Source organism: Schistocerca cancellata, chromosome 1, assembly GCF_023864275.1.
Source record: "Schistocerca cancellata isolate TAMUIC-IGC-003103 chromosome 1, iqSchCanc2.1, whole genome shotgun sequence".
Lineage (NCBI taxonomy): Eukaryota > Metazoa > Arthropoda > Insecta > Orthoptera > Acrididae > Schistocerca > Schistocerca cancellata.
The window spans coordinates 11,901,075-11,922,139 of NC_064626.1; the positions used below are offsets into that span (position 1 = coordinate 11,901,075).

Below are 21,065 nucleotides of genomic sequence, written 5' to 3' on the forward strand. Positions count from 1 at the left end.
TGCAACATCCTCGGAAATTCAGAATTCCACACTCAGCACAATCAATAGAGCATTGATGTCGTCATAGACACACTCGCAACTTGGTTGATTGCTGATTTACACAGGGATGAGAAGCAGACACATTTCGTGTAGTAGATTTTGACTAAAAAGTCGCTCATATAAAACAGGACTTAAGAATGAGACATTAATGAAACCAGTGGTGCTGCATTTGTCTGTATATGAAGATGTGCAGAGTAGGCTAACCAACAGTTTTAAAAAAAGATGGTTTGTAAATGAGGCATCATTCCCTCGACACCCCACCCACAAAAAATAAGTAAATAAAAATCAGTCACATCCTTTGTAGAATAACTTTATGTGAGAAATAATTGATTAATAAAGAACAACAATACTATGTGAAGACTGGTTTGTACATTCTCAAACATCTACAATCACAAATTATCACTAACTCTAATAAAACTTTTTTTCCTAACTTCATACTGTATAACATGTTTAACAGATTTTAAATGAATTTATTCTTTAAAAAGCACACAGAAACTATTAACAGTAATCATTGTTATCAAACAATCCACTGTCATCAATATTCTCAGATTGTGTCATATTTAAGGTTTCTATAACACCCCTCATGAAGTGGTGGAATGTAATTCAGTAATTCCTGTAAATCCTATAGCTTGGCAGGTTTTACGAGTCTTGGACCAAACTAGTAATGGAAGGCCTACCTGGTACTTCTTTTTCTCCTTAATATTTATAGTATCAATTTCTCCGTTACCATAATTAAAGAAAAACTAAAAAAGTGTAATCTGTCATAATTTTCAAATATATTAAATTACTTAATAAATCCTGCTGCCCAGGTAGGTCTGCCGCTATGCCTTATCTTGAAGAGGTTTTACGGTAAAAATCATGTAGTGGAAGACCTGAGTTACATTCCATCCTATATTTTTCATTGTTTGATTTTACAATAATTAACACGTTAATACTAGGAGGTATCAGATAGATTATATAATGGTAAGACAGAGATTTAGGAACCAGGTTTTAAATTGTAGGGCATTTCCAGGGGCAGATGTGGACTCTGACCACAATGTATTGGTTATGAACTCTAGATTAAAACTGAAGAAATTGCAAAAAGGTGGGAATTTCAGGAGATGGGACCTGGATAAAATGACTAAACCAGAGGTTGTACAGAGTTTCAGGGACAGTATAAGGGAACAATTGACAGGAATGGGGGAACGAAATACAGTAGAAGACGAATGGGTAGCTCTGAGGGATGAAGTAGTGAAGGCAGCAGAGGATCAAGTAGGTAAAAAGACGAGGGCTAGTAGAAATCCTTGGGGTAACAGAAGAAATATTGAATTCAATTGATGAAAGGAGAAAATATAAAAATGCAGTAAATGAAGCAGGTAAAAAGGAATACAAAAGTCTCAAAAATGAAATCGACAGGAAGTGCAAAATGGCTAAGCAGGCATGGCTAGAGGACAAATGTAAGGATGTAGAGGCTTATTTCACTAGGGGTAAGATAGATACAGCCTACAGGAAAATTAAAGAGACCTTTGGAGAAAAGAGAGCCACTTGTATGAATATCAAGAGCTGAGATGGAAACCCAGTTCTAAGCAAAGAGGGGAAAGCAGAAAGGTGGAAAGAGTATATAGAGGGTCTATACAGGGGCGATGTACTGGCGGACAATATTATGGAAATGGAAGAGGATGTAGATGAAGATGAAATGGGAGATACAATACTGCGTGAAGAGTTTGACAGAGCATTACCGAACTATCAGTTTAATAAGTCACAGCTGCAAAATACTAACGCGAATTATTTACAGACGAATGGAGAAACTGATAGAAGCCGACCTCGGGGAAGATCAGATTGGATTCTGTAGAAATGTTGGAAAACGTGAGGCAATACTGACCTTACGACTTATCTTAGAAGAAAGATTAAGGAAAGGCAAACCTACGTTTCTAGCATTTGTAGACAGAGAGAAAGCTTTGGCAATGTTGTCTGGAATACTGTCTTTGAAATTCTAAAGGTCGCAGGAGTTAAAATACAGGGAGCGAAAGACTATTTACAATTTCTGCAGAAACCAGATGGCAGTTATAAGAGTCGAGGGGCATGAAAGGGAAGTAGTGGTTGGGAAGGGAGTGAGACAGTGTTGTAGCCTCTCCCCGATGTTATTCAATCTGTATATTGAGCAAGCAGTAAAGGAAACAAAAGAAAAATTCGGAGTAGGTATTAAAATCCAGGGAGAAGAAATAAAAACTGACATTGTAATTCTATCAGAGACAGCAAAGACTTGGAAGAGCAGTTGAACGGAATGGGCAGTGTCTTGAAAGGAGGATACAAGATGAATATCAACAAAAGCAAAATGAGGATAATGGAATGTAGTCGAATTAAGTCAGGTGATGCTGGTGGAATTAGATTAGGAAATGAGACACTTAAAGTAGTAAAGGAGTTTTGGTATTTGGGGAGCAAAGTAACTGATGATGGTCGAAGTAGAGAGGATATAAAATGTAGACTGGCAATGGCAAGGAAAGTGTTTCTGAAGAAGAGAAACTTGTTAACATCGAGTTTAGATTTAAGTGTCAGGAAGTCGTTTCAGAAAGTATTTGTATGGAATGTAGCCATGTATGGAAGTGAAACATGGATGATACATAGTTTGGACAAGAAGAGAATAGAAGCTTTCGAAATGTGGTGCTACAGAAGATTGTTGAAGATTAGGTGGGTAGATCACGTAACTAATGAGGAGGTATTGAATAGGATTGGGGAGAAGAGAAGTTTGTGGCACAACTTGACTAAAAGAAGGGATCGGTTGGTAGGACATGTCCTGAGGCATCAAGGGATCACAAATTTAGCATTGGAGGGCAGCGTGGAGGGTGAAAATCGTAGAGGGAGACCAAGAGATGAATACACTAAGCAGATTCAGAAGGATGTAGGTTGCAGTAAGTACTGGGAGATGAAGGAGCTTGCACAGGATAGATTAGCATGGAGAGCTGCATCAAACCAGTCTCAGGACTGAAGACGACGACAACAACAACAACAACAACAACAACAACACGTTAACTGCCCCTTCCTTCTAGCCCTTCACACTAAATACGCCATCCCACCTTTCTTTCCCCGGTGTGAGTGCATGGTTATGTCAATCCTTGATTTTCTTTGCCAAGTAGTGTTGTTCTCCTACATTTAACTACTTGAATTTCCTTTTGGAATTTTGGAATTGTTGGTTTGGGTGGCCTGTGGCATTACCTTCATACCAGCCAGGTTCCTTCCTCCCCCCCCCCCCCCCTCCCCCCCTTCTTCCCCATTCCTCCAATGTTTCATCTCGTCTTATGTGTCATTTTGTTTTCCCTTTCTTGTCTTCTTCCCCTGATGTTTTCCCCATTTTTTTGTAGTCAGGATATGGTGTGGGGACCGGGACAGGTTGGTGGCGGTGCTGGCATCCCAGTGCGCATTGTGCTTCCGGGGCGCCCCCACTCCCCACTCCTCTGCTGCCCTGGTGTTCCTTTGGCCTCTTTGTTTGCCCATTTTCCCTTCCCATCAACCAATTACTCTACCAGCCCAGTTCAAAGGCAAATTTCGTTTTCCATCTCATCCAGTCGTGGTACTACTGATACTTCAAAATATAATGTAGGGTTACACCTCATCTCACTCAATATTATCCTGGTCTTGAATATATTAATCAGTTCCTTAGGCAGTGCTATGACTTACTAAAATCGTGCCTTTAAATGAGGTCGATTTTGCCCACTGCATCTAGAATAGCTTCACCTGCCTCCCACCCCCACCTACAATAGCCTCTACAGTATACGGGTCAGATCCTATGTTGCTTCTGCACCCATTTCGCCACCCTTAGCTCTTACCCTTGTGACCTGTGATCATCCTCACTGTAAGACTTCTTCTATGCACCCTCCTACCACCAGCTATGCCTGCGCTATAAGTGGTGAAACATACGCTATCAAAGGAAGAGGCATCTGTGAAACAATACGTCATGTACTAGCTGTTAGCCGAACACTATTCAGTCTTTTACATTGGTATGACTACCACCAAGTTATCAGTTAGCATTATAGACAGAAGGTGTATACTGGCTGCACACAATATTCTGTTGCTCTGCAATATCCTATTGCGAGCATGCTCTACCACTTTACTGTTGTGACCTCTGCGCCTGTTTTATCACACATGCCATCTGGATCCATACCCCCAACAGCAGTTTCTCAGAACTCTACAGGTGGGAACTGGTATTTCAGGTCCTTGATTGGTGCCCACCACCCACCTGGCCTTAATTTACATTGATTTCTTGGGACCTAGCATTTCTTCTAAGTAACTGTTTCTTTCTTCACTCCCTTTTAGTTCTCTGTATCTTATTTTCTAACCTGTCTGTTTTTCCCCACCCCCCAGTCTCTTCACATGTAATATACGTAGCTTTCCACTCTTATTAACTCTTGCGTGATGCTGTGTCGGTAATCTCTGTCTTGCTTATCATCCTATCCATGTTCAAGGTGTCAGATTTTGAAACCCCACCTGATGCAGTCCCCAACAATCAGTCTTTCATTTTCATTCCATCTGGCAAGTCTTCCCTGATCCAGGGTTCTGGGTGACTTTTCCAAACTCTTCCCATATCATAAACATCATCAGTCATTTCCCTTCACCCCTCTTCGTTCCCTTCTACCCTTAAGAGCCATGGGCTCTTCTGAAAGCTTGAACAGTCCCTTAAATTTTGTATGTGTTAGCTCCTACTGCCAATTGTGAAAGGATCTATCCAATTGTATTTTCCAAAATTGATGTTTTAGCAAGAAATACTGGAGATAGATTTGTTCAACTGCCTGATGTTTTGGAAACAAATACTGCATAAATACTTTAGCTGGCTGTAACCACATCCACTATTTCCAGTACAGTGCAGTCTACCTTTTCAAAAATTCTTACTTATCATCATCATCAGCAGCAGCAGCAGTGCCATCATAATCTCCCTGAGGTCTCACCAATCTTTGCTGGGTTTGTGCTTGGCTATCACGGGGCCCCAGCCTTTGCAGCATCTTTTGCCTTCTGTGCTGCATGTCTATCCTCTTGCTGTTCTTTTTCCTCCTCCCTTTGGGAACATAACTGGGGTTTCATATGGAATGTTCTGCATTGTCCATTGCTAACATAAGAACAGTCTCATCACTGTTTTTCATTCCCTTTTCCTTCCTTTGTTTCCCTTCTCTTCTCATTCCCCTGCTTTGGCATTTGTGGTTCCTCTTTCTCTTCTTCCTCCCTGTGCGCTCCTGACAGCCAGCCCACGCATCTACATGTAACAGGTGACTGGGTAACGTGTAATTCCCAGCCCCAGGTCGACGGGTAGGGTTCACACGTACCCCCTGGTACACGCCAGGCCGAGGGAGGGATGATTGCTTGAGCGGCTACCTTTCCAAATTGCAGATTGGTTCCTCTGTCAGGTGTTCAGGAGGTCTACCTGAGGTGTGAACAATCACCTAAGGCAGGTGTGCCCCCTTGTGACGAAGGCCCCAGATGGGAGGAGCACACCATTGGAGACACTGGCAATCCTGGTGGTTTCTCGCAATGAGTCAGTCGTCTTCACAATCAGCATCTACGAAACATAAACGGAATGAGGGTAACGATTTCAAGACCCTTCCAGCTGCACCACGGTTCCTCATGGTTTCAAGTGTTGAAGATGGGCAGTCCTTCACAACAGTAAATCCATTTATTATTCAGAAAGGTGTTGATGCAGTTGCAAGCCCTGTGAAATCCTGCTCTCATTTACAGAATGGCACTTCGCTTTTGAAGACAACTTTTGATTCTCAACATAACTGCTTGTCACCTCACTTCCCCAAGTCCTGTTCGTGTCGAGGCCCATAAGACTCTGAATTCTTCCCGTGGTGTTATATACACAAGGCTGCTTGACGGTCTGATCGAGACCAAAATCCAATCATACGTCTTTGATCTGGGTGTCGTTGCCATCCATCGAACGATGAAAAAGGTAGATTCCTCCTTAGTGCCCACCCGCACTCTGTTTCTCACCTTCGATAGTGGTGCTTCCGTCAAAGATTCAAACAGTCTTTGAAATTATCACAGTCTGACCATACATTCCGAATCCAATATGCTGCTCCCAGTGTCATTGTTCCAACAACACTAGAACGTTTTGTCGTCACCCAGACAAATGTGTAACCTGTGGTAGGGATGCACATGAGGGCGATTTGGCACATATAGTTCTGTTTTTGCTATCTCTCTCTGCATGAAGGACAGCTCTGAGGTTGTGAAATCGCCCAGTGTCAAGGTAGCATCGTCATCCTCTCATCAAGCTGAACACTTATCCCAAGGGGCAAAGCCACCAGCTACACAACCGGTAGGCCAAAAGGACAGGAGTAGTACTCCTGTGAAGACTTCCTATGTCCATCCAGCCAACCAACATCTGAGTCTTCCTCTGGTAAATAGAAAGGTTCAAAATCCAACAAAGGCAAATGGCCTTCTCCTTCACCAACTTGAAGATCCTCTTCGACGGTGTTGCCGTGCGATACCTTAGCCCAGCCACCTCCGTATCGCCAGTATGCACCATCAACTGTTGTTCTGCATGGGACTCGACACTGACAGCACAAGCAAGCTGATGCTTCTGTGGACCTCCTGCAGCAGGATTTTCCTGTTTCTGTGCCCTGTAGCAGCGAGTCTTCTTAGGCTGTCACTTGGCAGCTGCCGAGGTGACGCCCCTTCATTTCTTTCTCGTGACTTTCCTTCGGTGGAACATTTGCAGTCTTTGGTCCCACAAAGAGTATTTACGGCTGCTTCTAGTATTGTAGCATCCCCTTGCACTCCACCTTCAAGAAACAAAATTGCACCCTCATGAGCACTTTGAGCTTTGACACTTCTTCCCGGTTCTTTTTTACCACATTTCGGTCTAAAGTTATGAGTCTGATTGAACATCGGAGACAATTCCTTAACATTCTACCCACCCACAGTAACAAGAACTCCAGAAACAATTCCGCAGGACAGCTCGTGGCCTCGTCATGATCATAACGGCTTACGCTCGAGCGTTTCCTCGCGCTGCAGCGGCTACCGGCCAGACGCCACCCGCTGCCTGAAATCCGGCGCCGCCCATGTGAAGGCGGCGCCACGCAGTCAGTGTATGTATCAATGCCATTTTCGATTTTGAAGTTCTAGTTATCATCTTGCAGTTAAGCATTGGATTTTGCATACTTGAAAATCATGAACGACAGTGTAGCATTGTGAAATTGAGTCGCAAGTGGAAAAAGGTGTAACATCTGCAACACAACGTTTACTTTTGATATAACAGAGGGGTGAATGTAGAGGAGGCAGCTAGGAAGATTTGAACTGTGCGTGGAGCGAGTGCTTTTGGGAAAAATATGCCAGGAAAAGATATTCTTGTTTCAACAAAGATCGTTCTGGCATGAATGATTTTCCACATTAAGGAAGTCTCGACTACTGGTTTATGTGACAGATTACCATTTTACCATCATGCGACATTTGCATTCAACAGGCAAAGTTCAGAAGCCTGGTGTAGGAGTACTGCATGCTCTAATTCGAAACAACAAAAATCAACGGAGTGACTATTATTGAACGTCATCAGGTCGCTCATTGAGCATTCCTATGCAGTACTGTTACTGGTGACGTGTTACGATGCCTTTATCATTAACTTCCTAAGAAGAAATAAAAGGCTGAGCCCCACCAAAAGACGTAGACTAGAGTAAAGTGTAGTGTGAACATAATATGTTACATCTGATAACTCCAGAAGTGTGTTTTGGGCTATGACTTCTGCCCCAAGGGGTGTGTGCAACACAGCTGGAATTTGTTGTCAACAACTGAGACATCTTTCGGTCTCAGTGTAAGAAAGTCGAGCAACAAAACTACATCACCTATGCTACTGCATGATAACTCACTCTGTTGATTTGAGAAACAAAACTATCCAGGAGATTGATAGGCACTTGTATTGATAGGGAAGTCCTGTCTCAAGCGCTTGTCCCTCTCGTCATATAGTCAACCCATCTCGCTAACTACCCGTCTTCAAGCTGTTGCAGTTCGCCTTTTCCTTCTGCACCTGACTTTTCCCCTGTACACTATTTATGTCCCTCCATCATTCGATGTCACTAGGGCAGATTTCCTTCAGATTATCGGGCAGCTACATCACCCATTTCTACTACTCGGTGATTTTAATGCGCATCATCCCATTAGGGGTTCTCTCAGAAGCTGTCAGAGAGGTGCCCTCATGGCTGATTTTCTCAATCAACTCAACCTCTTCTGCCTTAACACACACTGCACAGCTTATCCATTGTTTTGAGTGGCCTGTTCTGTCTGGCACCTACTCGAATGACCATTTCCCATGTACTATCCATTTGCTGACTTTACCCCACCTGCATTGCACACCCAAATAGCAAGTTACTAAGGGTGACTTGGGGCTTTTCTCCTCCCTGGCGACCTTCGAAGAATAAGATTTCCCCAGTTGTGATTACCAGGTGGAAAGTCTCACAAACATTATGCTTACTGCTGCGGAACATTCCATTCCTTTTACTTCGTCTTTGCCACGTCTGTGTCCCAGTCCCTCGGTGAATAGAGGCATGCCGCGAAGCAATTCGTGCGCAGAGGCATGCTCTCAGTGTTTTTATCTGTTATCCTACAATGGCAGACTGCATTCGTTATAAACAGATGCACGAAAAGTGTTGCGTTCTTTGGGATAGCAAAAAAGCTAGATGGATTTCATTCACTAGTTCTTTTAACAGTTCGACCCCTTCCACTGTCATGTCGGCCAACCTCTGACGACTCTCTGGGAACAAGATCCATTTGCCAATTTCCAGCCTGACAATAGCAGACAATGTCATCGTGGACACTATTGTCATCTCCAACACCTCGGGCCACAAATTTGCGGAAATTTCAAGCTCTTCGCACTATCATCCTCTCTTCCTCCATCAGAAACAAGTGCAGGCAGCTTGGGCAATACTCTTGTCTTCTCAGAATCTTGAGTGCTACAATGCAGCCTTTACTATGAGGGAGCTAGGTCATGCTCTCAGTTCATCCTGATCCTCCACCGCAGGGCCAAATGCCATCCACATTCAGATGTTGCAGCACCTCTCTCGTGCGGGCAAGCACTTTCTGCTTAACACGTACAACTGCATCTGGGCATAGGGCACATTTCCCGGACATTGGCATGAAGCCAGTCATACCCATACCTCAGTCTGATAAGGTCAAAAACCTTCCTTCTACCTACCGCCCCATCTCTCTGACCAGATGTGTTTGCAAGGTGATGGAACATATGATATATGCCTGGCTGGTACGGTGGCTAGAGTCTCACAATTTACTAATGACTGCACAGTGTGGATTTTGAGCTCACTGTTCTGTGGTTGACCATCTCGTTACTTTGTCCACCCGTGTCATGAATGGTTTTCTGCAGAAATCCCAGCCTGTGGCCGTGTTTTTCAGTATGGAGAATGCCTATGGCACCTGCTGGAGGACGGTAACCTCTGTACTCTTTACACGTGGGGCTTCCGTGACCGCCTGCCCCATTTCCTTTATGAATTTTTAAAAGACTGAGTTTACAAGGAGTGTACGGGTTCTGCCTTGTCGGATACTTTTATCCAGGAAGCAGATGTGCCTGAGCGTCGTCCTATTTGCCGTCGCCATTAACCCTATAATGGCCTGTCTCCCGCCTGGCATCCTCGGCTCCCATTCTGTTGACAATTTTGCCATCTGTTGCAGTTCTCCACAGACTTGTCTCACTGAGCAGCGTCTTCAGTGATGTCTCGATCTTCTTTACTCTTGTAGCATTGACGATGGCTTTTGTTTTTCCACTGACAAAACTGTCTTTATGAATTTCTGGCATTGCAATTGGTTTCTGCCACCATCTTTACATGTTGGGCCTGTTGCTCTTCCATTTGTTGAAAGTACAAAATTCCTAGCGCTCATGCTCGATAGGAAACGTTCTTATTCCTCCCGTGTGTCTTTCCTGGAAGCCGCTGTACGCAAACCCTGAACGTCCTACGTTTCCTCAATGGTACTTTCTGGGGGTGCAGATCAAACCACCCCCCTCCTTTTGTACCGGTCCTTTGTCCGTTTGAAACTAGATTATGGGTGCTTTGTTTATGCGTCTACACATCCGTCCCTCTTATGCTGTCTGAATACTATCTACCATCGTGGCATCTGTTTGGCCACTGGCGCCTTTTACACTAGCCTGGTTGAGAATCTGTATGCTGAAGCTGCTGAACTACCACTGTCCTACCACCGTGACTTTCTCCTTAGCAGGTATGCATCCCATTTGTCTGCCATGTGTGATCACCCCTCCTAGGCCTCCTTCTTTGTTGATTCCTTTGATCGCCAGTATAGGGCATGTCCCTCTACTCTGTTACCTCCCGGAGTCCGCATTTGGCACTCGCTCCGGCGGCTTGACGTCACACTGCTTGCAGCTTTCCCTGTGGGTGTGAACCCTTCACCACCTCGGCTTCGTGAAGTGGCCTATATTAACCTCGGCCTTCTTTCGCTTCCTAAGGACACTACTCCTGCCTCGGTCTATCACCTCCAGTTTCACGACCTTCGCACGGAACTTCGCAATATTACCTTCGCACTGACGGCTCTCGGACTGACCGTGGGGTCGGATGTGCATTCGTCATCGGTTCCAACATTTTTTGATATCGGCTTTCGGCACACTGCTCAGTATTTACAGCCGAGATCTTTGCCGTGTATCGGGCCACGGAGTACGTCCGGTGACATAGACTTTTCAATTGTGTCCTCTGCTCGGACACTTTCGGCACCCTCCAAAGTTCGTGTGCGCCGTACGCCGTCCGTCCCTTAGTGCGACGGGTCGAGGAAAACTGTCACTTCCTCACTCTCGTTGGAGCCGCTGTGGTGTTTATGTCGGTTCTCAGTCATATCTACCAGGAAACGAAGCTGCCGAGGCAGCAGTCCTCGTACCTCGGCCCACTAGTTCCTATATTCCATCCGACGATTTCTGTGTTGCCGTCTGTCAGGAGGTGGTGTCACTTTGGCATCGCCTTTGGTCTTCTCTTCGTGGGAATAAGCTCTGGATTATTAAGCCTCTCCCAGTGGCTCGGACGACCTCCACTCGGCACTCTCACCGGGAGGTGGTCATTTTAACTCGGTTACGTATTGGGCACTGCCGTCCTCTGTTAAGTGGCACTCTCCTCCCACATTGTACACACACCGCCCAAGCTTTAACTGCCTGCCACTTACTGATGGGATGCCCAGTTTTTAACTGTTTACATTCCTGCTTGGGTCTGCTGTCTGAGGTATTGACTGTTTAAGCAAATGATGCATCGGCTGTCAACCGTGTTTTACTTTTTATCCATCATAGCAATATGGCGGAGGCCATTTAGTTTTTAGTTTTGGACCTCCATTTCTGTATGGTGTCCTTTGTACCCCTTTCTCCACATCCCTGTTCTTAGCTGTCTTGTCTTACGTCAATTGGGATTGACATACAGTCATTTTTTTAGCTCCTCTCTGTCTTTGTGGTCTATAGTTTTGACTTGGCACTTACGTTCGCAGATGTTTTTGTGCCCTGGAAGCAAAGCAATAATCACCATTATCATTGCAACTTTTTTGTGTATTTGATTATGCAATATATGTTCTGTGGCTCAATAATAATAATAATAATAATAATAATAATAATAATAATAATAAGTTCTGCCAGTCGTAAAAGGCGACGAAAAGAACAAACCACTAATAGGGCTAACCCCCCTTTTAGTGTGATTACTTGGTTCAGGACAGAACTAAAGAAGCCTCGGACAAGCGCCGTCATGGTCGGGGACGACGCTTGAACCCTATGCCCGTCCACTACGGTAACGACACTGCTAGCACCATGGAAAATGATTTAAATCCAATTAGAGGTGTTTTGCAGGATATGCTCCCTGCAACCACGCTAGAAGGAAAACAAAGACAGAGGATGAGATGGTCAGATGAAGTTAATCGACACCTCATGTTCTGTTACTACCAAGCAACAAACCTAGGAACCAATACAACTGGATACAGATCACAAGTATACCCAACATTTATTACCAGATACCCGGAATTAAAATTTTTAACAGAACAATGACTAGCTGATCAGATCCATGTAATAATCAAAAATAACAGGATACCCCAGTCAGAATTAGAAAACATCAAACAACAAGTACAACAAATACTAGAACAAAATAATGTGCAATCAGAAGAAGAAGAAAATACAGTAACGGACTCAATCATCCCAGAGAAAACAAACAAAGAACAAAACGCGTCAATTAAACAATCAGAGGAAAACGACATCTTAAGACAGCCACCAGAACAAGCACAAATAGAACACGAAGTGACACACATGTTAGATATAGAAGAAAAATTTCAGCTGACATATATAGATTACAAAGACACAAATACAGACATTAGACCATTCTTGCATAGACCACCAAATAACCCACAAGTCGAAACAACAATGACAACTATCAACACAATCATACACAACAAAATAAATGAAAACACAACTATGGAAGAGTTACAACTACTGGTTTATCTAGGTGCACTCACTACACTAAATATACACACTAGGCAGAGATAAGAACCAACCAACACACAGAAGAAACCCACAAAACCAGCATGGCAACACAGGCTACAGATCAGAATAGAAAAACTGAGAAAAGACATCGGACAGCTAACACAATTTATAAGAATTGAAATGTCAGAAAAAAAAACGAAAAAGGTTAGGTAAAATTTCACAACAAGAAGCAATAGAGCAACTAGATGAAAAGAAGCAGAAATTACAAGCATTGGCCAAACGACTTAGAAGATACAAAAAAAGTGAAAATAGAAGGAAACAAAACCAAACATTCAACACAAACCAAGAGAAATTTTACCAGACAATAGATAACACACACATTAAAGTAGACAATCCACCAAACATAACAGACATGGAACACTTCTGGAGCAACATACGGTCAAACCCGGTACAACATAACAGGCATGCACGGTGGATACAAGCAGAAACAGACACATACAAGATGATACCACAAATGCCTGAAGTGATAATATTGCAACATGAAGTCACCCGAGCAATTAATTCTACACACAGTTGGAAAGCCCCTGGAAATGATAAAATAGCAAATTTCTGGCTAAAGAAGTTCACCTCAACACATTCACATCTAACTAAATTATTTAACAATATGGTTATAATAGAAGGAAACATTCCACGAAGGACAAATATACCTAAAAACAAAGATGATGTGACTTACCAAATGAAAGTGCTGGCAGGTCGACAGACACACAAACGAACACAAACATACACACAAAATTCAAGCTTTCGCAACAAACTGTTGCCTCATCAGGAAAGAGGGAAGGAGAGGGAAAGACGAAAGGATGTGGGTTTTAAGGGAGAGGGTAAGGAGTCATTCCAGTCCCGGGAGCGGAAAGACTTACCTTAGGGGGAAAAAAGGACGGGTATACACTCGCGCACACACACACACACACATATCCATCCACACATATACAGGCATATACAGGCATATACACATATATTGGCTTGTGTCTGTATATGTGTGGATGGATATGTGTGTGTGTGCGAGTGTATACCCGTCCTTTTTTCCCCCTAAGGTAAGTCTTTCCGCTCCCGGGACTGGAATGACTCCTTACCCTCTCCCTTAAAACCCACATCCTTTCGTCTTTCCCTCTCCTTCCCTCTTTCCTGATGAGGCAACAGTTTGTTGCGAAAGCTTGAATTTTGTGTGTATGTTTGTGTTCGTTTGTGTGTCTGTCGACCTGCCACCACTTTCATTTGGTAAGTCACATCATCTTTGTTTTTAGGTATAAATTATTTAACAGTTACATTGCAGACCCATACACATTCCCTGATACACTTATACATGGAATAACCTATCTGAAACCTAAAGATCAAGCAGACACAGCAAACCCAGCTAAATATCGCCCCATAACATGCCTACCAACAATCTACAAAATATTAACTTCAGTCATTACACAGAAATTAATGACACATACAACACAGAACAAAATTATAAATGAAGAACAAAAAGGCTGCTGCAAAGGAGCACGAGGATGTAAAGAGCAACTGATAATAGATACAGAGGTGACATATCAAGCTAAAACTAAACAAAGGTCACTACACTACGCATACATTGATTACCAAAAAGCTTTTGATAGTGTACCCCACTCATAGTTACTACAAATATTGGAAATATACAAAGTAGATCCTAAATTGATACAGTACCTAAACATAGTAATGAAAAACTGGAAAACCACACTTAATATCCAAACAAACTCTAATAATATCACATCACAACCAATACACATTAAGCTTGGAATATACCAAGGAGACTCATTAAGTCCTTTCTGGTTCTGTCTTGCCCTGAACCCACTATCCAACATGCTAAATAATACAAATTACAGATATAATATTACTGGAACATACCCACACAAAATCACACATTTGCTATACATGGATGATCTAAAACTACTGGCGGCAACCAATCAACAACTCAACCGATTACTAAAGATAACAGAAGTATTCAGCAATGATATAAATATGGCTTTTGGAACAGACAAATGTAAGAAAAATAGCATAGTCAAGGGAAAACACACTAAACAGGAAGATTACATATTGAATAACCACAGTGACTCCATAGAAGCGATGGAAAAAACAGATGCCTATAAATATCTAGGATACAGACAAAAAAATAGGAATAGATAATACAAATATTAAAGAAGAACTAAAAGAAAAATATAGACAAAGACTAACAAAAATACTGAAAACAGAATTGACAGCAAGAAACGAGACAAAAGCTATAAATACTTATGCTATACCAATATTGACCTACTCATTTGGAGTAGTGAAATGGAGTAACACAGACATAGAAGCACTCAATACACTTACACGTTCACAATGCCACAAATATAGAATACATCACATACATTCAGCAACAGAAAGGAAGGAGGAAGGGGATTCATCGACATAAAAAACGTACATTATGGACAGGTAGACAAATTAAGAAAATTCTTTCTAGAACGAGCAGAAACTAGCAAAATACACAAAGCAATCACTCATATAAATACATCGGCTACACCACTGCAATTTCATAACCACTTCTACAACCCTTTAGATCACATAACATCAACAGATACGAAGAAAGTAAATTGGAAAAAGAAAACATTACATGGCAAGCACCCGTATCATCTAACACAGCCACACATCGATCAAGACGCATCCAACACATGGCTAAGAAACGGCAATATATACAGTGAGACGGAAGGATTCATGATCGCAATACAGGATCAAACAATAAACACCAGATATTACAGCAAGCATATTATTAAAGATCCCAACACCACAACAGATAAATGCAGACTTTGCAAACAACAAATAGAAACAGTAGATCACATCACAAGCGGATGTACAATACTAGCAAATACAGAATACCCCAGAAGACATGATAATGTAGCAATAATAATACATCAACAGCTTGCCTTACAACATAACTTATAAAACAACACGTTCCCACATACAAGTATGCACCACAAAATGTACTGGAGAATGATGAATACAAATTATACTGGAACAGAACGATTATAACAGATAAAACACCACCACATAACAAACCTGACATCATACTCACCAATAAAAAGAAGAAATTAACACATCTAATCGAAATATCCATACCCAATATAACAAATATACAAAAGAAAACAGGAGAAAAAAATTGAAAAATACATCCAACTGGCTGAGGAAGTCAAGGACATGTGGCATCAGGATAAAGTTGACATTATACCAATTATACTATCAACTACAGGAGTCATACCACACAATATCCACCAGTACATCAGTGCAATACAGCTACATCCAAACTTATATATACAATTACAGAAATCCATAATTATTGATACATGTTCAATTACCCGAAAGTTCCTAAATGCAATATAACATATACCGTACAGTTAAAAGGAAGTGACGCTTGATCAAGGTCCGCCGCGTCACTTTCCATTTTTAACCAGACTTAACGTCTGAGAAAGTAAAGAAATAATAATAATAATAGTGTGTGGACACTAATGATCCAATAGTTGGGTGTCATAAATGATAACAATGACAAAACATTATCTTTCAGTTGCTATAAAATATAATACATAAATTTTTAACACACAGTTGTGTGAAGGGTGTCATTCTGCTTCTAAAATAGACATGTAAATGCTATTACAGAATGTCAAGTTTCTAGGTTTGAGGATATATGGTAAGAACCCATGCAACTCATATTCATGAACTAGTGAAATTTAACGTAATTAATTTCATTACCAGAACAGGTAATCCAAGCCAACATTTATAGCATTTGTTGATTTAGTAACTATGAAAATACAATCTTTCCAGTTGTGAATTTATCAGGAATGAAATTTGTGGAGTGAAACATTATCTACAATTGTACAAAAACCAGACTGCAGGTGTAGAAGTAGGACAACGTGAAAGGGGGTGCAGTATTTGAGAAGGAAGGGAGACAGTGTAGTATCTTACCCCTGTCCCCCTCCCACCTGCAAGTGAGGGAGACAGTGTATCTTCCTACCATCCACTCCCACTCACACCCACACATGTGCACACACACGTACACACATTATTCAGTCTGTACATTGAGCAAACAGTAAAAGAAACCGAGGAGTAGATTGGAAAAGTAATTCGAGGTGAGATAGAAGCAGTAGAACTACAGAACCACAGACAAACTATAAAGATTTTGTCAGAGAAAGTGAGATATTGGAAAGCTGAGTTTAATGGACTGGATGGAGTCGCAGTGTTTGAAGAAATCGGGCTGTCTCACTGTAGAATTCCCACAGTTTTCCTCAATCATTTCGGCCAGAGAGAGGCAACATTCCTTTGCTGAGGCTGTGCCAGCTTTGGGCCTCTTGTTTCACCTTCCTTTTCTTGTTCACCTCTTGGTACACATTGTCTGATATATAGGTGTCATTGCCGTAGCCTATGCTGTATCCTGTCATTAGGTGCTCAAATAGGAACACATGCTGAAATTTAAATATATATTAATAATAAATATTTAGTGAAAAGCTGTTAGGATATGAGATGAGATTTCCACAAGACTTAGGTGCCATTTGCATTTTCTTTTGCTACCCTTGACAGTATAAACTGCACTGACACACTTCATATTTGCTGTGGAAAAGTGAACTATGCCTACTGTTCAATGCACATGTCATGTAATTTTGCAAGCACATCTTCAGAGCATATTGTGATCATTTGAGGAAAAATGATGCTTGTGATATATCAGTTCAGGTAGTAATCTTCTGTTATAAGATATAAAATTTTGCACATGAAATAAATTTTGTCAGTCCAGTTTTTGTGGATACTCCTCATTAATGCCCGTAGTGATAACAAAGTTTCTTAATAAGTCATGCAATATGATACGACCACTGTGTTGGCTCATATTTGTAAAACATGAAATTCACCAGACACACAATGAAAATGTTTGTTTGTGATCTAATAATGGTAGTAAATGTTCCTATTGTTAGCAACACTTTTATTTCAGAAGGTTTCACTCAGTGCAGTGTAGTATTTATTCAGCTGACCAAGCAGTAAGAATTCATGACTGATGTTAAGTGTTCACAAGTAAAATACTCACATATTTCTATTCTTCTCTTGCAGTATTGAAGTCTCTGTAGCTACTGCTAACATGTTAATAACGTGTTGCACATGGAACACGCCAGTGCATTTATATTTTCATACTTTTATTTGATACTCTGAGATTCATAAACTATTGTCAGAATGATTTCCCGTCTTTGGCATGATAAATCAGTGTTTGTAGTTTATTGATTAATCATTCTTTCTTCTGATAGCGTATCACAGTAATTGTGTTCTTTGTTTCCCATTATTCTTAATGGGTGCTTTCTACACATTTGTAGTCCACTGTCTTATTCTTCAGCATGTACCAAAAGACTGGCCCCTCATTGCTGTTGTGTATCTGGTGTTCAGGGTAACAGTGACCCTGCTGCATTTGGATTACATGCATGTGGAAGTTGTTGACTTTCTCTGTTTCTGTGATGCAAAAATATACCAATGCACGTAGGGTCATAAAGGGGGCGTGGGCGACGGGGGGGTATATTGTATGGTACAGTTATTATCGGGCCAGCGACGAAGTTTTGTGGTGTCAAACTTGGCGTAAGATAAAATTTCGTGGTGAGACTGAGCCAAAATATGTTACAGTGAAACATAATCTATTAATAACATTTATACAGCAACAGATGGTAAGTCAAACATATGTTTGTTAAGTTTGTACATGTTTTCTTATTTATAGATAGTTGTTAAATAGTAGAACTTCTGTATTTTGTTGACAGCATTATCAACGGTTTTGCACTGCCTCTGAAGGAGGAGCACAAAATCTTCCTGTTGAAGGTCCTGCTGCCTTTACACAAGGTGAAGTCGTTGTCTGTGTACCACCCACAGCTGGCCTACTGCGTGGTGCAGTTCCTGGAGAAGGACGCGTCCCTCACGGAGCCAGTCATAAGGTCGCTCCTCAAGTTCTGGCCCAAGACACATTCACCAAAGGAGGTAAAATTTATTGTACATTATCTTAATTTGATAGTGATATTTTTAAAATACAAATTGTAAATTGCCATAGTTAGCATTACTTTTTGGAAGTAGGTGTTAGTATATGCAAAGCAGTGTTGGTGAAATTTATTTATTAAGATGGCAGTGGATTCTGATACGCTGAGTGTTCGTCCCCCCCCCCCCCCCCACTCCTCCACACACACACACACACACACACACACACACACACACACACACACCTTTCAGGCTTCCGAATTTTCTGTGACTGACAATTCATGAAGCCTTTGCAGTTTCGTGTGCGCTTCTTTTCAGTTGTGTTGTATGTGAGGATTAGGGGTGTGCAGGGATACGTTGTGGGAAACCTGTCTACGGACTACGTTGGGGAATACTGTCTTGTCCTTTAAGGTCTTCATGAGACAGACAGCATACCGAACTAGGGAATTCTTGTCACAGAAGATGTGCTGTCCATGGTTGGCCAGTCTGTAAACTAGCAATTTTTTTGTTGTCGAAGCATGACAGCAATAAAAATCAAAATACAAGTGCAGTAGATGATTGGTGGGGTGATATGGATATCAGAGAGGTGGCGATTGACATCCAGATAGGTGGCTTAGGAGGACCAGGTGTAGTGAATGGGAGAGGAGTTATTGAGGCTGTGGTTAAATAAGAGTACGGTGTCTTGGACCTGGACCCAGGTCAGGATGACATCAAAATCAAACCATACAAGGGGTTGGGTGTTTTTTTGAGGCTTTCTCTGGATGGTCCATAAAAAAGTTGTCTTGTCACAAATTTATTCGTGTACCTTACCTGTAAAGCAGAGTAGTTATGTGTCAGCATGTAATTAAATAGACTATAAATAATTATGTGACGAGTTGGTGTCTGGATGATATCAAGAGTAGTTCACTAAGAGCCGAGTAGCCTTTAGCAGTACCTACATTATGATAGTTGTCGTTCCTTCCGCACAAAGAAACTGATCCGCATATATTCCGTCTGCCCCTGGGTGTCATATCTGCTGTGATAAGAATCATCTGCCGGGTACCATATGGTCTCACTATATCTTAAACACTGTTGATAGTTTATTTCTTTATCATGTTCTGTGGTGCCATAAGAAGTAATGGGTCATTACATAGCTTAGATAATGCTGATTAAAATATATATAAACAAGGAACTGAGTAGTTAATAAAACATGATAAAGAGTTTGCGAATGAATAAGGCATTATAGAGAAGTTCACTAAGAGCCGAGTAGCCTTTAGCAGTACCTACATTATGATAGTTGTCGTTCCTTCCGCACAAAGAAACTGATCCGCATATATATCCGCATAGGAGCTGCATTCAGCTCCTGACAGAACAGTAGTAGTGTGCCACAGAGAAACTTCCCAATTTGGTTTGGAATGCTAGAGGTTCATCACTCACTGAACCAGTCTTTCCTTCTCATCCTGTCTAGTCTCTCTCCCCAGGCCTGGAGTTCTTGAGTGACTTTTCTAAACTGTACTCCTTTCCCTTAGTCTCTCTAGTCCTTTTATTCCAACCCCCGTTCCTTCCCCTTCAATTCTTCCACCAGAAGGAGCCACTGACTCTGAAAGCTCATAGAAGTTAAATACCCTGTGTGTGTGTGTGTGTGTGTGTGTGTGTGTTGGGGGGGGGCGGGGGGTGTCCCCTGCCGACGCTTTGTGAGTACATTTTTTTATCTGTCCACTTACATTATATATCAATAATTGATTATTTTTGTTGTTATATCCATAATGTCTGTTATTTACTGAGTAGTTAATAAAACATGATAAAGAGTTTGCGAATGAATAAGGCATTATAGAGAAGTTCACTAAGAGCCGAGTAGCCTTTAGCAGTACCTACATTATGATAGTTGTCGTTCCTTCCGCACAAAGAAACTGATCCGCATATATATCCGCATAGGAGCTGCATTCAGCTCCTGACAGAACAGTAGTAGTGTGCCACAGAGAAACTTCCCAATTTGGTTTGGAATGCTAGAGGTTCATCACTCACTGAACCAGTCTTTCCTTCTCATCCTGTCTAGTCTCTCTCCCCAGGCCTGGAGTTCTTGAGTGACTTTTCTAAACTGTACTCCTTTCCCTTAGTCTCTCTAGTCCTTTTATTCCAACCCCCGTTCCTTCCCCTTCAATTCTTCCACCAGAAGGAGCCACTGACTCTGAAAGCTCATAGAAGTTAAATACCCTGTGTGTGTGTGTGTGTGTGTGTGTGTTGGGGGGGGGCGGGGGGTGTCCCCTGCCGACGCTTTGTGAGTACATTTTTTTATCTGTCCACTTACATTATATATCAATAATTGATTATTTTTGTTGTTATATCCATAATGTCTGTTATTTACAGAAAATAAGTGTTTATCCTACAATCTCTGCTAACATAGATACCGGAACAATAACAAGTTAAGAACCATAATAGACCAAAAAACGTCATTATAGAGAAGACTTCCTTTCACATATCCTTCAGTTGAACGTAACTTTGCTCTAGATTTCCCCATTGCAAAATGGAAACCTTTGCTAAAGATATTATAGTTAAGATAAATTCAACAAAATTCCAGAACTTGCCTGCAAATGAATTC

General features: G+C 41.6%; 1 protein-coding gene across 4 annotated transcripts in view; it reads left to right on the top strand.

The window, feature by feature from the left end:
• LOC126164076 (serine/threonine-protein phosphatase 2A 56 kDa regulatory subunit gamma isoform) overlaps nt 1-21,065 on the top strand; it is a 382,345-nt gene that overhangs the window by 314,122 nt on the left and 47,158 nt on the right. For all 4 annotated transcript variants that reach the window (XM_049920208.1, XM_049920210.1, XM_049920211.1 and 1 more), the window contains one exon: nt 18,280-18,493. In XM_049920208.1, coding sequence (XP_049776165.1) covers nt 18,280-18,493 — 214 coding nt within the window. The remainder of the gene's footprint in view (nt 1-18,279; nt 18,494-21,065) is intronic.